The sequence below is a fragment of the Phacochoerus africanus genome, chromosome 8, assembly GCF_016906955.1.
Source record: "Phacochoerus africanus isolate WHEZ1 chromosome 8, ROS_Pafr_v1, whole genome shotgun sequence".
Lineage (NCBI taxonomy): Eukaryota > Metazoa > Chordata > Mammalia > Artiodactyla > Suidae > Phacochoerus > Phacochoerus africanus.
Window position 1 is genome coordinate 17,894,037 of NC_062551.1, and position 18,726 is coordinate 17,912,762.

Below are 18,726 nucleotides of genomic sequence, written 5' to 3' on the forward strand. Positions count from 1 at the left end.
TTACAGAGAAGAAGATAAAACAGATTGGTAATGAGGTAGACTCTTAATACATGAAATTAGACACAGATGAATTGCCGCACTATAATGCTAAAAGCCAACTGAGATAATACTTCATTTTTTGAGCCATTTTTGGAGGAAAACACTAATTCTAGACTAGATTTCTATTAAATGTATAAAGAAATTTTAATTGCTTACTCACATATCATGTTTATCATGTCTGAATGATCACAAATTTCACGTCACCTCAGCTTGATCTGGTGAAGCTTTACTGTGCAGACGAATTACATTTGCTCTATCCTTGCCCACCTAACCTCCCCTACACACACCCAGATATATTCCAGATATATTTATTCTATGAATGACTTCTATATGAAGTCTGCACAGAACGAAGTTTGGCTTAACAACGACATCAATTTTTCTCTTCATTTTTAACCTCAAAAACACCATATGGAAAGGCTTTTTTTTTTTTAATACTAAGAATGCTGAAATGATACCTCTATCCCAGCATTAAACTCAATAAACCATGAAAAGACACTGAGGGAAGTGGTGAAAATGTCAATCTTTTCTTTTCTTTTTTTTTTTTTTGGTCTTTCTAGGGCCACACCCATGGCATATGGAGGTTCCCAGGCTAGGGGTCGAATCAGAGCTGCAGCGGCCCGCCCACGCCAGAGTTATGGCAACGTGAGATCCGAGCCCCATCTGTGACCTACACCACAGCTCACGGCAACGCCGGATCCTTAACCCACTGCATGAGGCCAGGAATCAAACCTGGGTCCTCATGGATGCTAGTCAGGTTTGTTAACCTCTGAGCCACGATGGGAACTCCCGAAAATGTCGGTCTTTTAAGACATTAAAACACAACTAAACTCACTGGCCAAATCCGGGAAATTTTAAGCATCAAAATGAATGATAGGAACGTTTGGTCACCCGCTGAATAAAAAAAGAATCTATGAATCACACAGATTCGTAAGTATCAATACAGATGCTTAAATAATTATTTTTTTAAAAGATAGCAGGCAGGGAGAAAAGAAAAGTTCTTCCTTACAGAAGAATACCAACTAACAAATTAGAAACAATTTAAAAAATGGAAAATCACTATTTGCGGGCAAAAATCATTAATACATACTAAGCCACAGTTATGAAGGAAACAGGATATTCACACTGTCTCAGACTATAATTCCATAGATTAGTCATTAATTACAAAGGGAGTAAGGTATTTTTCAGTGGAAAAATCTGGCTGCTATCACCTTAATCAAATCATCAAATTTGGGAGTTCCTGTCGTGGCTCAGTGGTTAACAAATCCGACTAGGAACCATGGGGTTGCGAGTTCGATCCCTGGCCTTGCTCAGTGGGTTAAGAATCTGGCATCTCGTGAGCTGTGGTATAGGTCGCAGACACGGCTTGGATCCCAAATTCTGTGGTTGTGGCGTAAGCCGGTGGCTACAGCTCCGATTGGACCCCTAGCCTGGGAACCTCCATATGCCTCAGGTGCGGCCCTAGAAAAGACAAAAAAAAAAAAACTGATAATGGAATAAATAACCTGTGCTCCTAATCTGATGGACTAAAAAATACATATATTATCTGTAGTATTCCTGCCAAAATGTTTAATCTGAATCTAATCACGAGGAAACAACAGAAAAATACAAATTAAGAAACATTCTATAACCTGGGCTTCAAAAATGTCAGAGTTAAGAGTTCCCATTGTGGCTCAGCAGCTTAAGAACCTAACTACATCCATGAAGATTCAGGTTCAATCCCTGGCCTCACTCAGTGGGTTAAGGATACGAGTTGCTTCAAGCTACAGCATAGGTCGAGACTGGCTCAGATCTGGTGTTGCTATGACTGTGGCATAGGCTGGCAGCTGTAGCTCCAACTTGATAGCTAGCCTGGGAACTTCCATGTGCCACAGGCCCTAAAAAGGAAAAAAAAAAAAAAATCAGAGTGAAAGATGAAAGACTAGGGAATTATGCTACATTAAAGAAAACACTAAAAAGACATAAGTAAATGCAATGCATGATTCTTGACTAGATTCCTGATTTTTTTTTTCTTTCTTTTTTTTCCCCCTCTGCTCGTACCCGAGGCATATGGGAGTTCCTGGACCAGGAATAGAATCTGAGCCACAGCTAAAGCAACATCAGACCCTTAACCCGCTGTACTACAGTGGGAACTCCGGGATTCTTGATTTTTTAAAAACAGCTATAGGGGTTCCCTGGTGGCCTAGAGGTTAAGAATCCAGAGTTGTCACTGCTATGGCTTGCATCACTGCTGTGGTGCAGGTTTGATCCCTGGCCCAGGAACAACTTCTTTTTTTTTTTTTAAGGGCTGCACCTGAGGCATATGAAAGTTCCCAGGCTAGGGGTTGAATGGGAACTACAGCTGCCAGCCTACACCACAGCTCACAGCAACGCTGGATCCTTAAGCCACTGAGCGAAGCCAGGGATCAAACCTGCCTCCTCAATGATACTGCTCAGATTGATTTCCGCTGAACCACAATGGAATTCCCCTGGCCCAGGAATTTCTGCCTGCCACAGGCATGGCCATAAATAAATAAATGTAAATAAAAAACAGGGAGTTCCCATCGTGGCTCAGTGGTTAACAAACCTGACTAGCATCCATGAGGACTCAGGTTCAATCCCTGGCCTCGTTCAGTGGGTTAAGGATCCTTCGTTGCCGTGAGCTGTGGTGTAGGTGGCAGACGCAGCTCAGAGCCCGCATTGCTGTGGCTGTGGTGTAGGCCGGCGGCTACAGCTCTGATTCGACCCCTAGCCTGGGAACCTCCATGTGCCTCAGGTGAGGCCCTAAAAAGACAAAAGACCAAAACCAAAACAAAACAAATGAACAAAAAACAGCTATAAAAGAAGTTCTTAGGCCAAATAAGAGAGATTTGAATAAGGTTGGTGTATTAGACGATGTCTGCAACTAACTCTCAAATGCTTCAGAAAAAAAAGATTTATGCGTGTAGAAAGAAAGAGAAAGGGGACATGCCAAAATGTTAACAGTCGGTCAGCCTGTGTGAAGTGCAGAGGGGAGCAACAACAATGCACTCTTCTCAGAACCTTTACGAGGTGGATTTTTCAAAATAAAAAGTTGTGGGGGGGTGGGGACAAGTAAAACTAAAGGCATTGAACTACCACAGACCTAAGTCATTTAAATCCAAAACATGGAAGAAGGTCCTTCGGAGGGACACGGAACCACCAGACTTCCTCCTTTACCTGCTGTGTTTAAACAGCGATGAAGAGGAGCCAACACTGGTTGGAGTAAATACTTTGCTGCCAGCTGTGGGCGTTCTCTTGACATAGTAATAAAGGTAGTAGTGGCGACTCTCTGAAATTGTCGTGCTGTCAACTTATCTTGAAAGTGAAATAAATCCAAAATCTAAAAGAAAAATTACATGAAGCACTACATTATTAACTGAAAAGAGAAAGCAGTAATTTCTTTAAGCCAAAAAATAAATTCACTGCAATAAATACTGATCCAAAAGAACTATTTGTTTGGTTTTTTTAATTTAACAATTTCAAAGGGTATGATAACAAAAGAGGCTATGTTTTTATTAAATAGTTTTATCAAATTTATAAAACACATGCCTATTGTAGAAAGCCTGGAAAATAAATGTTTAAGAAGAAAAATTAAATCTTTCCAAATCACTATCAATGTTTTTTGTGTATTTTTTCCAATATGTTTTCTGTATAATTCTCTTTTATTTGTAATTGAGCCCACACCTAATATTCAGTTTTATCTATCACTGAACCCTTCTCATATTGTTATAAACTCCTCAAAAATATTATTTTCAGACATTCAGTTTTTCCCCAAATTTTGCTCTGATAAATAGCACCACCAAATGAAATTACGGAGTCAAGGTATATAAATGTATTCAAAATATGAAAAGCCTGTCCTGTCATGTCTGAGCTATTCCAGACAAGAGCCTATTTTATTCTCAAAAATAAACAACCTCTCATGCTTGAGTCTATACATCAACAGAAAAATGCATTTGGGTTCCTTGCTTAAAAGTGACTCTTATACTTTCTGAGCAGACAGGAGAATCTTCTGTCCAAAAATTGTATGTGACCTCTGACATGGCCAAAGAGAGCCTCAGTAAGACTAAAACCTATGACTTGATTTTATCACTCTGTTAAGTATCAAAACTACAGTGACTAGTTTTGGAAAATACTCGTCATTGCAAATGATAATTTTATTCTAGAAGATAATTTATATTTAACATTTTCCATTGTATTTGCATTTGTGGTATCTATTCCCATACACATCTACCATAAGAACGCCGAGGGCTAGAATGACAACTGAATAACGCTCTTTAAAGGCACTGTACTCTATAAGGTACATCTTACATCTAAATGCATGGAAGTGCTGACTAAAGAAAACTGCTTTCGGAGTTTGCGTCACGGGACAGTGGAAATGAGCCCAACTAGGAACCATGAGGTTGCGGATTTGATCCCTGGCCTCGCTCAGTGGGTTAAGGATCCCCCATGAGCTGTGGTGTAGGTCACAGACGCAGCTCGGATTCCGTGTTGCTGTGGCTGTGGTGTAGGCTGGCAGCTACAGCTCCAATTCAACCCCTAGGCTGGGAACCTCTATATGTGTGGGTGCGGCCCTACAGAAAAAGCAAAAAAAAAAAAAAAACACCCCAAAAAACCTCTTTCACATTTTCATCTATCAGATAAAGAAAAGCTTTGTAACACATTATGTAGGCAAAGGTGTGGGAAAACAGGATACACAGAGGTAAATAGCAATCAAAATTTTAAATGCACATACTCATTAAACCAGTCATTTCAATTCTAAGAATTTCCCTATGGTAATACTTGCACCTAGGCAAGAGTTATAGACATTAAACGTAACATCGTAACATCATTTGTAATAGCAAACCAGGAGGCTGGTTAAATAAATCATGATACATAATATAATGAAATACTATGTACTCAAAGGGGGAAAAAGAAACAAATGAGGCAGCTCAATATGAAATGACTCTACTTAAATGATTTCCAATGATTTGCTTTTTGTGAAAAAAGCAAAACAAAAACAGTGCGCAGCATGTTATCATTTGGATTAAAATTAGAACATACGCACACATATATATACATGTAATTGAATACACATAATAAACGGACTCTCTCCACAGAATAAGCAAGAAATTGCTTTTAAAGTTGTATACCAGGTTAATTTACCTTGCTTATTTAATATCTTTTAAAGTAATTAAAAACACAGAAAAGATAATGAGTATGATGAAACTGTCATTTCATGTTCCAGCTCTGGGAGCAAGCTAGTCAGTTATTAATGGTGAGGAGTTCTTAAACCTAACAGGTCAGTCTCTCCCACAGGTTTTTCAATTACTTATTAAGGAGGCCCCTCACTGAATAACAAACTTAAATATTATATTACTTTTGTGTTTTCTTTTTAGGGCCACACCTGCAGCATATGGAAGTTCCCAGGCTAGGGTTCGAATCGGAGCTGCAGCTGCTGGCTTACATCACGGCCCTGACAACACCAGATCTGAGCCACATCTACAACCTATCCCACAGCTCACAGCAACTCTGGATCCTTAACCCACTGAGCAAGGCCAGGGATCGAACCTGCGTCCCCATGGATACTCGTCTTAACCTACTGAGCTACAACAACTCCAAAATTACATTACTTTTACTTCAATATTACAGGAACATTAACAGTCCTCTTTCTACAAATAAGCACATAATCCTCAAACAATGAAAAGAAACAAAATGATTTACCTGGGGGCAGATATCTCTATAATAATCCTCTGGTGAAAGAGACTGCTGGGGACAAGAGGACAAAATCTTTGCAATCACATCGCACTTCTTCCAGTCGGCAGCTGTGGCCTCAGCATCGCTCCCGCCAGCTGCCCCAGCTGTCGGCAAAGGACAGAGATGTCAAAAACTCCTAGCAGTTCACCACAGAAGGGCCTTCAAATTTAGAGTAAAAACTCTTTTTTCCCTACTGAAAGCTGCTTATTTCTTCAGTAAGATAATCTACCCCACTGTACTTTTTTTTTTTTTGCTATTTCCTAGGCCGCTCCTGCGGCATATGGAGGTTCCCAGGCTAGGGGTCCAATCGGAGCTGTAGCCACTGGCCTACACCAGAGCCACAGCAACGCAGGATCCAAGCCGCGTCTGCAACCTACACCACAGCTCATGGCAACGCTGGATCGTTAACCCACTGAGCAAGGGCAGGGACCGAACCCGCAACCTCATGGTTCCTAGTCGGATTCAGTAACCACTGCGCCACGACAGGAACTCCCCACTGTACTTTCTTTTTGATGTTAGTTTCTAGAAAGTTCAGAGGAAAAAAAGGAGCACTTAACCACTGTACTGTCATTATTCATAGGACCTGAATACTAGCTTCTTAGGGTTTTACTTTTCAAATGGTTCCTGTTATCATCATTCTATCTCTTTATATGCATCATGTCTTTCAAACTGCCTTAAACCAAAGCTATGGAGGCACAGGTACCAGATTTACCTTACCACCCCAGATGATTAGAAAATGGGACAACAAAATACATACTAATGGTTTTCAGATACTGGACAACAAGCAGCCTAAGACACTGATCCCTAAGAGAGGGGAAGCAAACAAGGGGAGCCCCATGAATAACCGAGCCAACTGGTACCAAGACAGTTCTGAGGTCACGCCACAGCTAGGGGGAGCCCAAAGGAAGCCCACCACCTTGCTGGCTTAAAGAAACACAGTGCAGAGTTCAGGGAGGCCAGGGCAGCTGGAGTGTTCAGGGCACAGGACGAGAGAGGAGGACAGGACACAAAGAAGGAGCTCCAGAGGTCTGCAGAAGAATCCTCTGTCAAGTCTTCCACAAAGTATGATCTGTGTACGTGTGTGAGGAAAAAAAAAAAAACAAAAAAAACCCCAAAAAAACCCAAGGCAAGAACCGCAGAAAGGAGGAGGAGGAGGAGGAAGCCCCAGAATTCACTCAGGGGTTGGTTAGCTAACGTTCCCACTAGTGAGCATGGAGAAGCTTCCTCATACACCGAGGTCAAGTTCTCTTAGCATCCTGGCCCTTTTCACAGAGAATTTCACATTTTCTTTAGTGTTTCACTTAAAATTTCTGTGCAATGTGTTCCTCCGATATCATACGTTATTTGAAACAGTTAACAGTAATATATAATAACCTGACCGGTGTATTATGACATTTGTTGGAAAAATGCGTTTCTTTGGAAAAGGGGCTCATTAAGGTTTAAACTTCTCTCTCCACAAAGCCACAAGGTCAAGACTCCACCGGGTTTTACAATCAGATGCTAAAGACCAATAATTCGCTGAGACTCAAAGGAAAGCGAACACGAAAGTAACATTTATTTCTTACCACCTGCTCCTTCCAAAATGCCCCGAACTACTGCCTGAACACCACTGGGTCTCATCAACCTTTCGGAGAGGAGCTGCCCACACAGACGCCGGAGCCATGCTGGGGCCCGACACCTAACTTGTGTCTTCCCATCTGTGCAGGACTGAAAAAAGAAGGGAAAAGTATGAACTCAATGCCAATGTAAGAGAAATCAAAACTGCATACTGGTCATACTGACAATTAGGAGAGCAAAATTTTCCCTTGGGAAAAAAAAAAGACTCTTTTACAAAACCTTATTCAGCATCTTTTGTTTTGTTTTTTTTTTTTTTTGGCCATGCTCGCAGCATGTGGAAGTTCCCAGGCCAGGGATCCAACACCACAGCAGCGGCCTGAGCTGCTGAGGTGACAATGCGGGGTCCTTAACCTGCTGTGCCACAGGGAACTCCCAGCATCACTTTTAAGGAAGGAAGAATAGAGTGAAACTTCTTCAAGTGAAGTATCAAGTGAAATTTCAAACTCAGAAATAGAGAAACATGTCTGAATAAAATACACATTTTATATTTATATTTTATATAAGGTTATAATAACACCTTATTATATATAACATAGGTTAATATAATCTCTCTGAATGCAGTCCTTCCAATCAAATCTAACTTTCAAAGAAGACTCTTGTGGGCACACTCACCACTAAGAGGGCCGTTCACAGCAGTCGGGAGGCATCCTACTGCCACCATGTGCTTAGCTACTCGGATTCCTTCTAACACAGCAGTTTCAAGAAGAGTTAGGTTCCTTTTTAAGAGCTCTGTGGAGCCACCATGATTAAACAGACTGGTGTGCCTTATTTTGGGCTAGAATGCAAATTTGTTATGGTCATTCAGTGTGTTTAACTATATGAGCATAAAATTTAGCGAAGGAAACATTTAACCCTAACTAGCTTGGCCTAAGGAAGATTAATAATGACTATTTATTGAGGGGATTATGACATATTATGCACTGTGTTAAATGTCTCCTAGGTAATCTTAAAAGGGACACATAAGGAAGGTACTACTGTCATCCTCATTTTAAAAATTTATTTATTTTTCAGAGTATAGTTTTTGTTTGTTTTGTCTTTTTAGGGCCAAAAGCACAACATAAGGAGGTGGGTCGAATAGGATCCTTAAGCCACTGAGCCAGGCCAGGGATTGAACCCGAGCCCTCATGGTTGCTAGTCGAGTTCATGAACCACCGAGCCATGACGGGAACTCCCTAGAGTATAGTTGATTTACAGTGTTGTGTCGATTTCTGCTGTACAGCACAGTCACCGAGTCAAACACATATATGCATTCTTTTTCTCCTACCATCTTCCATCGTGTTCTATTCCAAGAGACTGGATCACAGTTCCCTGTGCTGTAAAGTAGGACCTCATTCTGTCATCCTCATTTTATGAGGAAGGAACCTGAGGGATGGGAAGGCTTACTAACTTGAACAACAGCAAGCTGGGCTTGAGTCCGGGTGTGCCTAACTCTAGAGCCTCTGCTTTCCGCCACGCTCTTAGAATGCATTTTGTTTCCTCTGCAAACTGTGGACTCATTCAGAGAAGCAGAGCATGAGCCAGATGGGGCCCAGTGTGAGGCTACAGTAATATTCTAGGGATGAGATGAAAATGACTTCAACTAGGGGAGCTTCCTGGTGGTCTAGTGCTGCTTTCCCTGCTGCGGCCTGGGTTTGCATCCCTGGTCTGGGAACTGAGATCCCACATCAAGCTGCTGCATGCTGTGGCCAAGAAAAGAAAAAGAACATAACTTCAACTAGGAGGTATCTCTGTAGCCAGCTGGTCCTACAGCCAGGTCCTTTGGCCCTTCACACTTTCCTCATTTAAATTTGTCACTAAAACTCAGGTACTGAAAGGAAATAGATAATTTCAGGTACACTGTCAAATCAAATCATTCGGATAAGTGTTTTTGAGAAAACAAGCAACTATCTTATGCCTAGTGGAATATATACCATTATGTTTTTCAAACAAAGGATCTAAGAATAGTCCAATAATAGCTCTAATTTTAATTTCTTGGCTTCAAATACTTCATTCAAAGAATAAGACGTCCAAATACTTCTGCCAGAAGAATGTATTGTCAAACAGCCAAATTTTGATTAAAAAAAAAGATCCAGTTTGAGACCGAATAAAATTTATTTTTGTCATAACCCTTTAAAAAATGATTACAATATTCTTGAAGAAAGTGTTCTTCACCCCATGAAAAGAAATTCTTTTAAGTTATCCCAAGGGTCAGTGTAATTTAGTTCTACAGAACTAAATTATTTAACAATCAGAAAGAGGAAATACGACGCAACTAGATTAATTTCCCAGGAGAAGACAGAACACCACACATTACCACTACAGCTTCACCCGCAAAGCCCACAGGCCTGCGTACCTGGGGTGCTCCTCCCTGGAGGGTGAGTAATTCTCGGACAGCTAATGGTTGATATACTTGGTCCAAGATGTCTCTCAGGGCCTCCCTAGACAGGGCTCTTTCCTCTTCAGTTAACACCTAAAAGAAACATGAACGGCTTTTGCGGAGTACCAAACACACAGGTGATAGAAGGCAGTGCTCTGCAAAACTGTGCGAAGATACTCGTGAGAGGAGGGGGTGGCCTCCTCTTGCTTCAGCCTTGGATGTCCTTCCGCCTGGAGGGAGCCGCGATGCAGACACAGCCCTGGCCCTCTCTCCCCGCCTCACGCACTTCTGGGCAGGAGATGGAACTGACTTACCTTAAGGTAACTTCCAGCAGCTCAGCTCGCTCCTCTTCTGGGTCTAGGAGCGAGAGCACATTCTGCTCTGCTCCCCGCACGGGAGCTCTTACAGAGCATGTCACCAGGCAGCACTGGCGAGCAGCGAGTGCCTCCAGTTCAGGAAGGCACTGTCAGGAGGCTCACGCGTCTCCCTCTACATACCTTCCACCTCTGCCTTTATAAGCGATCAAGGTGACGTCTGCCTTGTCATCTCTCTCACTCTGCTGCCTTTTAATTCACTCAGAACATGGCCACAAAGAAGGGTGCTATTTAACTAGGCCCCCCTGAGCCTCCCCAGCACGTCCCCCTTTGGTAACTTCACAGTCAAGCGCTCAGAGTCCTGCCCCTGGTGCTTTAGCAAACTGTGGAACAGGTGCCGCTTAGAGCAGCAGCCACAGAATGTCCCCTCCCACCCCACCCCCGCCCCCGCCCCCGCCCTGTGCTTCCCCCGTCAGCTTCTCCCACCTCCTCCCTTGGTCCCTTCTCTGTGTCTCGCTTCTCTTTTCTATCCTTTGCCCGAGTCGCTCAGGGCACTGCGTCGCCCTGGCATTGGCAGTAAGACCTGTGCAGACCCTCCCATCTCAGGGATGCGCAGGCGGCAGACAACGACAGAACTGGCAAGACTCACACCCGTTGTGTGGAGCACGGGGCTCTGCTCCCCAAAACAGAAAGGCACGGGGTGGGGAGGGTCATAATTTCGTGATACTAGTTGGTGATAGTGGCCTTTAAATGGTTTTTGTTTGATTTTGTCTTGTGAACATAGGCAGGGGAGGGAACAGAAATGGAGAACAAACAGAAAAGGAACAATGTGGAGGGTGACAGAAAAATGGGGTGAGTGGACATCATGGAATCTGGCTGCAGAAGCGAAGGAATGACCTTGCATGTGAACCCGGACACAGGTACATCTCAGCAGCCTCTCCTGCTTAGGTTCTGGGATCTTCTCAGGGGGAACAGTGGTCCCTGCCGTGTCGTACCTGTGCGTCTTGTCTCCCCAGGAAATGGGTGAGCTGTTTGAGGAAAGGACCAGGTCATGCTTCTGTCGCCTCCATGGCACCTTTGCAGTCCAGGCACTCCAGTCCTTCCTGACTTTCAGCAAGACACAGGCACATACTTACTTCTGCCACCCGTGAACCCTGAGTGGCTTCTGCAGCGTGCCTGCTGCTGGGCATAACGTATTTAATCCTCCCAAGAACTTGAGGGCGGCGTGAACAGTTTAATATTAATACTAGTAGTAATAACTTTTTGATGGGCAACACTGGGGATGGGGCTAGTACTTACACAGTATCCTCAATCCTCACAGCCACCTTCCAGGGCAGGTATTATTAAACACATTGTATAAAAGAGGAAACAGAGACTCCAAGAAATAGCCTCCAACAGCTGTTCCATGAAATGACAAGAAGGGACAGGTGAAGTGGGCTCTCTAGATATGCAAGGGACTAGTGTTTTGGGATTTGTTTTTTTTTGTTTTTTTGGTTTTTTGTCTTTTCTAGGGCCACACACGTGGCATATGGAGGTTCCCAGGCTAGGGGTCGAATCGGAGCTGTAGCTGCCAGCCTATACCACAGCCACAGCAACTTGGGATCCAAGCCGAGTCTGCAACCTACAGCTCACAGCAATGCCAGATCCTTAACCCACTGAGAGAGGCCAGGGACCAAACCTGCAACCTCATGGTTCCTAGTCAGATTTGTTAACCACGGAGCCACGATGGGAACGCCATGGAACTAGTGTTTAATAAATGAAAGTTCCAAAGGAAAGCTTGCGAATTCAGTAAGAATTCTAGATCTTTCCATCAACACTTTTCCAAAGAGCCAAGATGGTCTTCTGTAACAATCACACACAAGTACACACACACGTTCACACAGACTCTCATGCATTCTCTCTCTCTCAATGTGTTTACCTCTTCCTCAGGATTTAGCGCTTTTCTCTCGGTTGGGCAGAACCCCAGCTGGCAGAGACCTGCTGCAATGTCCCCAAAATGGCGGCAGAAAATCAAGCTCCCCAGAGCCGCGTTCTGAGCAACACTGAGGAGGACGCTGCAGCTGGTGTACAGTCTCCGGGCTGCACTGGGGGCAGCACTGAGACACACCACATCCTGAACAACGGCTCCAAACTCAGTCCTGCATTTCAAAGGGACTCCAACACCAGGCACGAGATAGGGGCAGACCCCCAGGGTAACTACAAACTGCAAAACGGACTGGACGGTCTTCTGCTGGGACACACTGAGTGTATCTGGGCTCAGGGCAGGGGCGGCTTCTGGCGTCCTCGGGTTGGGTTTACCCGGATTGAAACCCGCCGCAAGGCGCATCATGGTTTCCTTCAAGCACAACAGCAACAGTAAGGTCTGGGCGGTAAAAGCCCAGGTGATGTCCGCAGAGCCTCGCGGCCATTCCGCCTCATTCGCAACTGCATCCCTTAGGAGTTTCAATTCCTTCCAGTGAGGATCCTTCAGCAACTTGTCCTCCAAAGCAGAAAGGTTAGATTTCAACGTAGCCAATAGGACATCATGTTTCGTGATTTGTAGTGAACTTGAGCCTGATCCTTTTAAAGAAAAATAAAGGAAATTACACACATGGAAAAAACAAATTGCACTTCCCTCCCCGTGGAATACTTTGGCCACTCCAGTTCATCCTCTGAGGCCACGATTTCTAGAAAGCTGCCCCCATTTGTGCCACCCCGGCCGAGGCAGAATTCAGGACCACACTTCCCGCTTCCCATAGCGCTTTGGATGCCGTGAGAACAGTGTACCTAACACTTTATACTTCATCTAGTTTGTTTCTATTCCCCACGTGTTCTGAGGCAGAGGCCATGTCTTAATCAACTTATTGGGTTTAAACTGCAGCCAGAACAGAAATCTAAAGAGGTAAACATTTACAAGAGAGGGTTCATTCAAATTGTCCTAGATCCCAGGGATAAAGTACTGAGAAAAACCAAGTCCCTTCCCTCATGGAAACTTACATTCTAGTGAGGTAGATCACAGAGTACAGACATAGGGTTGAAAGAGATTAATCACATTACCCCCAAAGTAGCTATTCTCACAGTTCCTGAACTTTCCTTAAATGGTCTTTACTGCCCTCTCCTGGTGAGAGGGCTCATATGCACTCTCAGCAGATGGCATCCTTCCCTACTCTCCTCCCTGGTTTCTGGGGCAGCGAGCACTCCTTCCTGGTCTTCCTCCCACCTCCATGGACATCTTGAAATGTCTCCTCTGTTGGCTTCTTTTCCTTATCAGATTTCAAAATGCTCCAAGGCTTGTCCTGGACTCTGAGCTCTCTTCCTTGACAATCTTATTCAGAGCCAGGTCTTTTAAAATGATATGTAAGCAAACAGCTCCCAAATTCATGTCTCTGGCCCATGTCTACCCTCTAAGTTCCAGAAACATACCTTCCACTGCTAAATGAAATCTCCACTTAGATGTTTCTCAAGCATTTCAGTTCAACCAATTCTTGCTGAGGAGGGGGGAGCGGGCAGGTATATGCTCATGGCATGTGGAATGGGTCAGGGACAGACTGAAACCGCACCACAGCAGTGACCCAAGCCACAGCAGTGACAGTGCCAGATCCTTCACCCATTAGGCCACCAGGCAACTCCTAAAATTCAACAAATTCCTGATTCTCAAGAGTACTTTCCACTCCCTAACAATCTAACCTGGAGACATCTCCATTTTTTTCCTTAACTTTTTTATCCAACCCATTACCAAGTCTTGTCTGTTCTTTTTTTTTTTTTTTTCCTTTTTAGGGCCACATGTATGGCATATGGAAGTTCCCAGGCTAGGGGTTGAACCAGAGCTGCTGCTGGCCTATACCACAGCCAAAGCAACAGAGGATCTGAGCCTTGTCTGTGACCTACGCCACAGCTCATGTCAACACTGGATCCTTAACCCACTGAGCAAGGTCAAGGATCAAACCCACATCCTCACAGATACTGGTCGAGTTCATTACTGCTGAGCCACAATGGGAACTCCTAGCCTTGTTTGTTCTGCTTATAAAATGGTTCTCCGAGGCATTTATTTTTCTCTCACTCACCGCTATAACCTTTGTCTAAGCCATGAACATCTTTTTTTTTTTTTTCTTTTTTGGCCACCCCTGCAGCATATGGACGTTCCAGGGCCAACGACTGAACCTGAGCCGGAGCTGCAAACTACACCACAGCTGCAGCAATGCCAGATCCTTAACCCACTGCACCACAGCAGGAACTCTGCCATGAACATCTTTAAACTGAGATATGATAACAGCCTCTTAACTAGTCTCCCTACTTATACTCTTTCTCTCCCAAAAATCTACTTCTCACACGAGATCTTCTTAATACTTAAAATACATTTCTCTTGGTGGAAGTGTGCATACACATTCCTGATGTTTATACACTTAGAAGTGGAAATGCTGAGTCATAGGTATCCAGAAGTCTCAATTAAATATTACCTCCTCAGTAGTTCCCATTGTGGCACAGCAGAAATGAACCTGACTAGTAACCATGAGGTTTTGGGTTCAATCCCTGGCCTTGCTCAGTGGGTTAAGGATCCAGCGTTACTGTGAGCTGTGGTGTGGGTCGCAGATACGGCTTGGATCCTGCGTTGCTGTGGCTGTGGTGTAGGCCGACGGCTACAGCTCCGATTCAACCCCTAGTGTGGGAACCTCCATATGCTGCGGGAGTGGCCCTAGAAAGACAAAAGACAAAAAAAAGGCAAAATTGATCAATCAATCAATCAAATCTCCTCAGAGGTGGCCTTCCTTAACCAGTCTAAAAGCCACCCTCAACACCATTAACTCAGTGATAGCATCCAATTTCTTTTCTCCTTACTATTTATCATAATCAGTATTTTTTTTTATTTTTACAGCCTCACCTGTGGCATATGGAAGCTTCTGGGCTAGAGGTGGAATTGAAGCTGTACTGAGGCCTACGCTACAGACATGGCAACACTGGATCCAAGCCACATCTGTGACCTACACCACAGTCTAGGGCAATGCTGGATCATTATTAACCCACTAAGTGTGGTCAGGGATCAAACATACATCCTCATGCACATAATGTGGGGTTTTTAACCTGCTGCGTGGCAATAATAACTCCAGTAATTATTTTATAAGTGTTTATTCCTTCTCTACTAGAGTTTAAACTTGAAGAGGGGAGGCACTGTGTTTCTTGTTGGTCAGTGCTCTGCATAGGACATAAAGTAGGTACAAATTAATATTTGTTAGTTGACTAATTAAAGAATGAATGAAAACGAGCTCCCACTGTGGTGCAGCAGGTTAAGGATCTGGCATTGTCTCCGCAGTGATGCAGGTCTGATCCCCAGCTTGGCCCAGTGGGATGAGAATCTGGCACTGCCACTGCTGTGGCATAGGTTGCAGCTGCAGATCAGATTCAGTCCCTAGCCCAGAAATTTCTATAGGCCATGGGTGCAGCCAGAAAAGGAGAAAAAAAAAAAAAGAATGAAAAGAGTAATGAAGATCTTCTTAAAATTCCAATAAGACCAATCTTTCCACAGAAAGCAACTATTAATTCAGGACAAAATGTAAAAAGCACACACATCCATTCTTTTTCAGCAGAAATTATCACAACACTGTAAATCTACTATACTTCAATAAAACTTAAACATATTCTAAAGTGATTATCGGCCACTTGTGTGTCTACTTTGGATAGATGTCTATTCAAATATTTCGCCAATTTTAAAATTGGATTATTTGTCTATGATTGTTGAGTTATGAGTTCTTTAAATCTTTAGGGTACAAGTTCCAAATCAAATATATGACTTGGAAATATTTTCTTCCTTTCTGTGGGTTGGCTTTTTATTTTCTGGCAATGCCAGATCCTTAACCCATTGAACAAGGCCAGGGATCGAACCCACAACCCCATAGTTCCTAGTCGGATTCGTTAACCACTGAGCCACGACGAGAACTCCCCTGAAATTGGTTTCTTAGTTTTACTTATGTAAATGTAATAAAATTCACTGAGTAATTTTAAAAAATGTAAAAAGCAACTACCTAAAGACATCTGAAGTGATATAAGTGAGTAAAAACTAGGGAAAGCATTCAGGAAAAAAAAAAAAAAGTTTCCTGCTTTTTTCTGCCTTTCAGTCTAGGGTTAGGCCTTAGTGTAGCTAAAATTCTAAGAGAAACCTATTATCTTACTGGCTTGAGAATCAAAGCACACATTTAAGGGCAACTATAGAAGGTGGAAAATAAGAAATCACAAAAAGGATAGAGCCAGAGGAAAATTTCTGTACACAAATTGTGCACCAAACCGTGGCTAATCTGTGAATGAAGCATGTATGGAAAGAACTTCAAATAGCTCAGCTAGGATTAAAAGAACTGAAAAGATTAACCACAAGGGAGAGTCTGTGTAAGAGCTTGGAGTATGAATCAATTGCCTACTTTAAAACAAATCAAAACAAGACAAAAGAATCAATATTCTCTAGAGGACTATAACAGAATCCAGTTTCAACAATATATCCTTCGTGATCTCTAGTATACAATCCAAAAGTTCTAGACACATGAAGAAACATGAAAACATAACCCATCTCAAGGGAAAAGACAATGAAGACTGACTCTAAATGACCCAGGTGTCAGACTGAGCAGACAAAAATTTTCTTTTTTTTTTTTTCAGACAAAAATTTTCAAGCAGCTATTACAGCTATGTTCAAGAATATGATAGAAAGTATACTCACTACGAATGAACAAATAGGGACTCTCAGGAAAAAAAGAAAAGAAAGTTGTGGAGTTCCTGCTGTGGTGCAGTGGGTTAAGAATCCAACTGTAGTGGTTCAGGTCACTACAGAGGCATGGGTTTGATTCCTGGCCCTGTGCAGTGGGTTAAAAGGATCTGGCATTACCACAGCAGCAGCATGAGATGTAGCTGTGGCTTGGATTCAATTCCTGGCGCAGGGAACTTCCATATACTGCATATGCAGCCATAAAATAAAAAATAAAAAAATAGAAAGTTGGGGGGGGGGGTACACCTATGGCATGCACAAGTTCCCAGGCCAGTATCAAACTTGAAACACAGTAGCAATCTGAGCCACTGCAGTAGTAACACCAGATACTTAACCTGTCAAGCCACAAAGGAACACCTAGAAAGTATTTTTTGAAAACCAAATGGAAATACTATAATTTAAAAATAATAATTAAAAAAAAACTAGCTGGATATCACAGCTTTGAGATGACCAAAAGAAAAAAAAAAAAAGAGTGAACTTGAAGATATCACCCTAGAAAGTATCCAATCTGAACAATGAGAGAAAAGAGATTTTAAGAAACACAGCCTTAGGATATGTGAATAACATCAAAGTGATCTATTTGCAATAAAATAGAGACTAATTGGAATGAAAGGAGAAAGAAAATGGAGCACAAAAGGGTTTGAAAAAATAATGATCAAAATTTTCCAAAATTTAGTGGAAAAAACATAAATTTATAGTTTCAGGAAGCTCAGTGATGACCAATCAGGATATGTAGAAATAAAATCACATCTAGGCATATTACAGTCAACCGTTAAAAACCAGACATAAAGAGAAAAAATATGTCACATACAGGAGACTACTGCTATGAATAACTGTGAACTTATTTTCACAAGCAATGAATATGGAAAGACAATAGAAAAACACCTTAAAGTGCTGACAGGGAAAAAAAAAAGTCAACTCAGGAGTACCAGTAGTGGTGCAGCCGAAATGAATCTGACTAGGAACCCTGAGGTTGTGGGTTCGATCCCTGGCCTCACTCAATCGGTTAAGGATCTGGCATCGCTGTGAGCTGGGGTGTAGGTCACAGATGTGGCTCGGATCCCGAACTGCTGTGGCTGTGGCTGTGGCCGGCAGCTGTAGCTCCGATTTGACCCCTAGCTTGGGAACCTCCATATGCCACGGGTGCGGCCCTAAAAAGCAAAAAACAAGCCAAAAAACCCCCCAAAAAACAAAAAAAACCCACGTCAACTCAAAATTCGATATCCAATAAAAAGTAACCTTCAAAAATGAAAGTAAAATGAAGACATTTTCAGATCGACTAAGAAAGCTGACTGCCAGTGGACCTGGGATACAAAGAAATGCTAAAGGAAGTTCTTCCAGCTGAAGGAAAACAGTATCAAATGCAAACAGGGATCTTTGGAAAGGAAGGCAGAGGGCAGAAATGGTAACTATGTGGGTAAATGTAACAGACTAATTTTTCCTCTTAATTTCTTTAAATCTATGTAATTATCTGAAACAAAATTTATAAAACTGTATTATGGGATTTATAACTATATATACATATAATAAACATGAAAACTATAGCATAAAGCATAAAGGGGATACATTAGGAAATGGGGGTGGAGGGCTATAAAAGGACCCTTACAGCACAAGGTTTTTACATGTTCTGTGAAGTAGTACAGCAGTAATTCTAAGCAGACTGTGAAAAATTAAGGATGTAGATTGTAATTCCAGGATGATTATCAAAAATACAATGGGAAAAGGGTGGGTTATGGCTATAAAAATCATAATAAAATGTTGAAAATATAAATGAATTCAAGCAGCAATAGACTTCAAAACTAAAGTTAGGAGTTCTCTTATGGCTCAGCAGGTTAAGGATCCATGGTTGTCATTGCAGTGGCTTGGGTCACTGCTGTGGCACAGGTTCAATCCCTGGCCCAGGAACTTCCACATGCTTCGGACGTGAGTCCCCCACCCCTGCCCCA

At 42.6% G+C, this 18,726-nt stretch overlaps 1 protein-coding gene across 1 annotated transcript in view; it reads right to left on the reverse strand.

Moving 5' to 3' along the window:
* TANGO6 (transport and golgi organization 6 homolog) overlaps positions 1-18,726 on the reverse strand; it is a 199,039-nt gene that overhangs the window by 166,799 nt on the left and 13,514 nt on the right. Inside the window, exons 2-6 of the mRNA XM_047790702.1 lie at positions 11,975-12,615; positions 9,719-9,835; positions 7,335-7,476; positions 5,737-5,873; positions 3,214-3,376 (exon numbers count right to left, since the gene is read on the reverse strand). Coding sequence (XP_047646658.1) covers positions 3,214-3,376; positions 5,737-5,873; positions 7,335-7,476; positions 9,719-9,835; positions 11,975-12,615 — 1,200 coding nt within the window. The remainder of the gene's footprint in view (positions 1-3,213; positions 3,377-5,736; positions 5,874-7,334; positions 7,477-9,718; positions 9,836-11,974; positions 12,616-18,726) is intronic.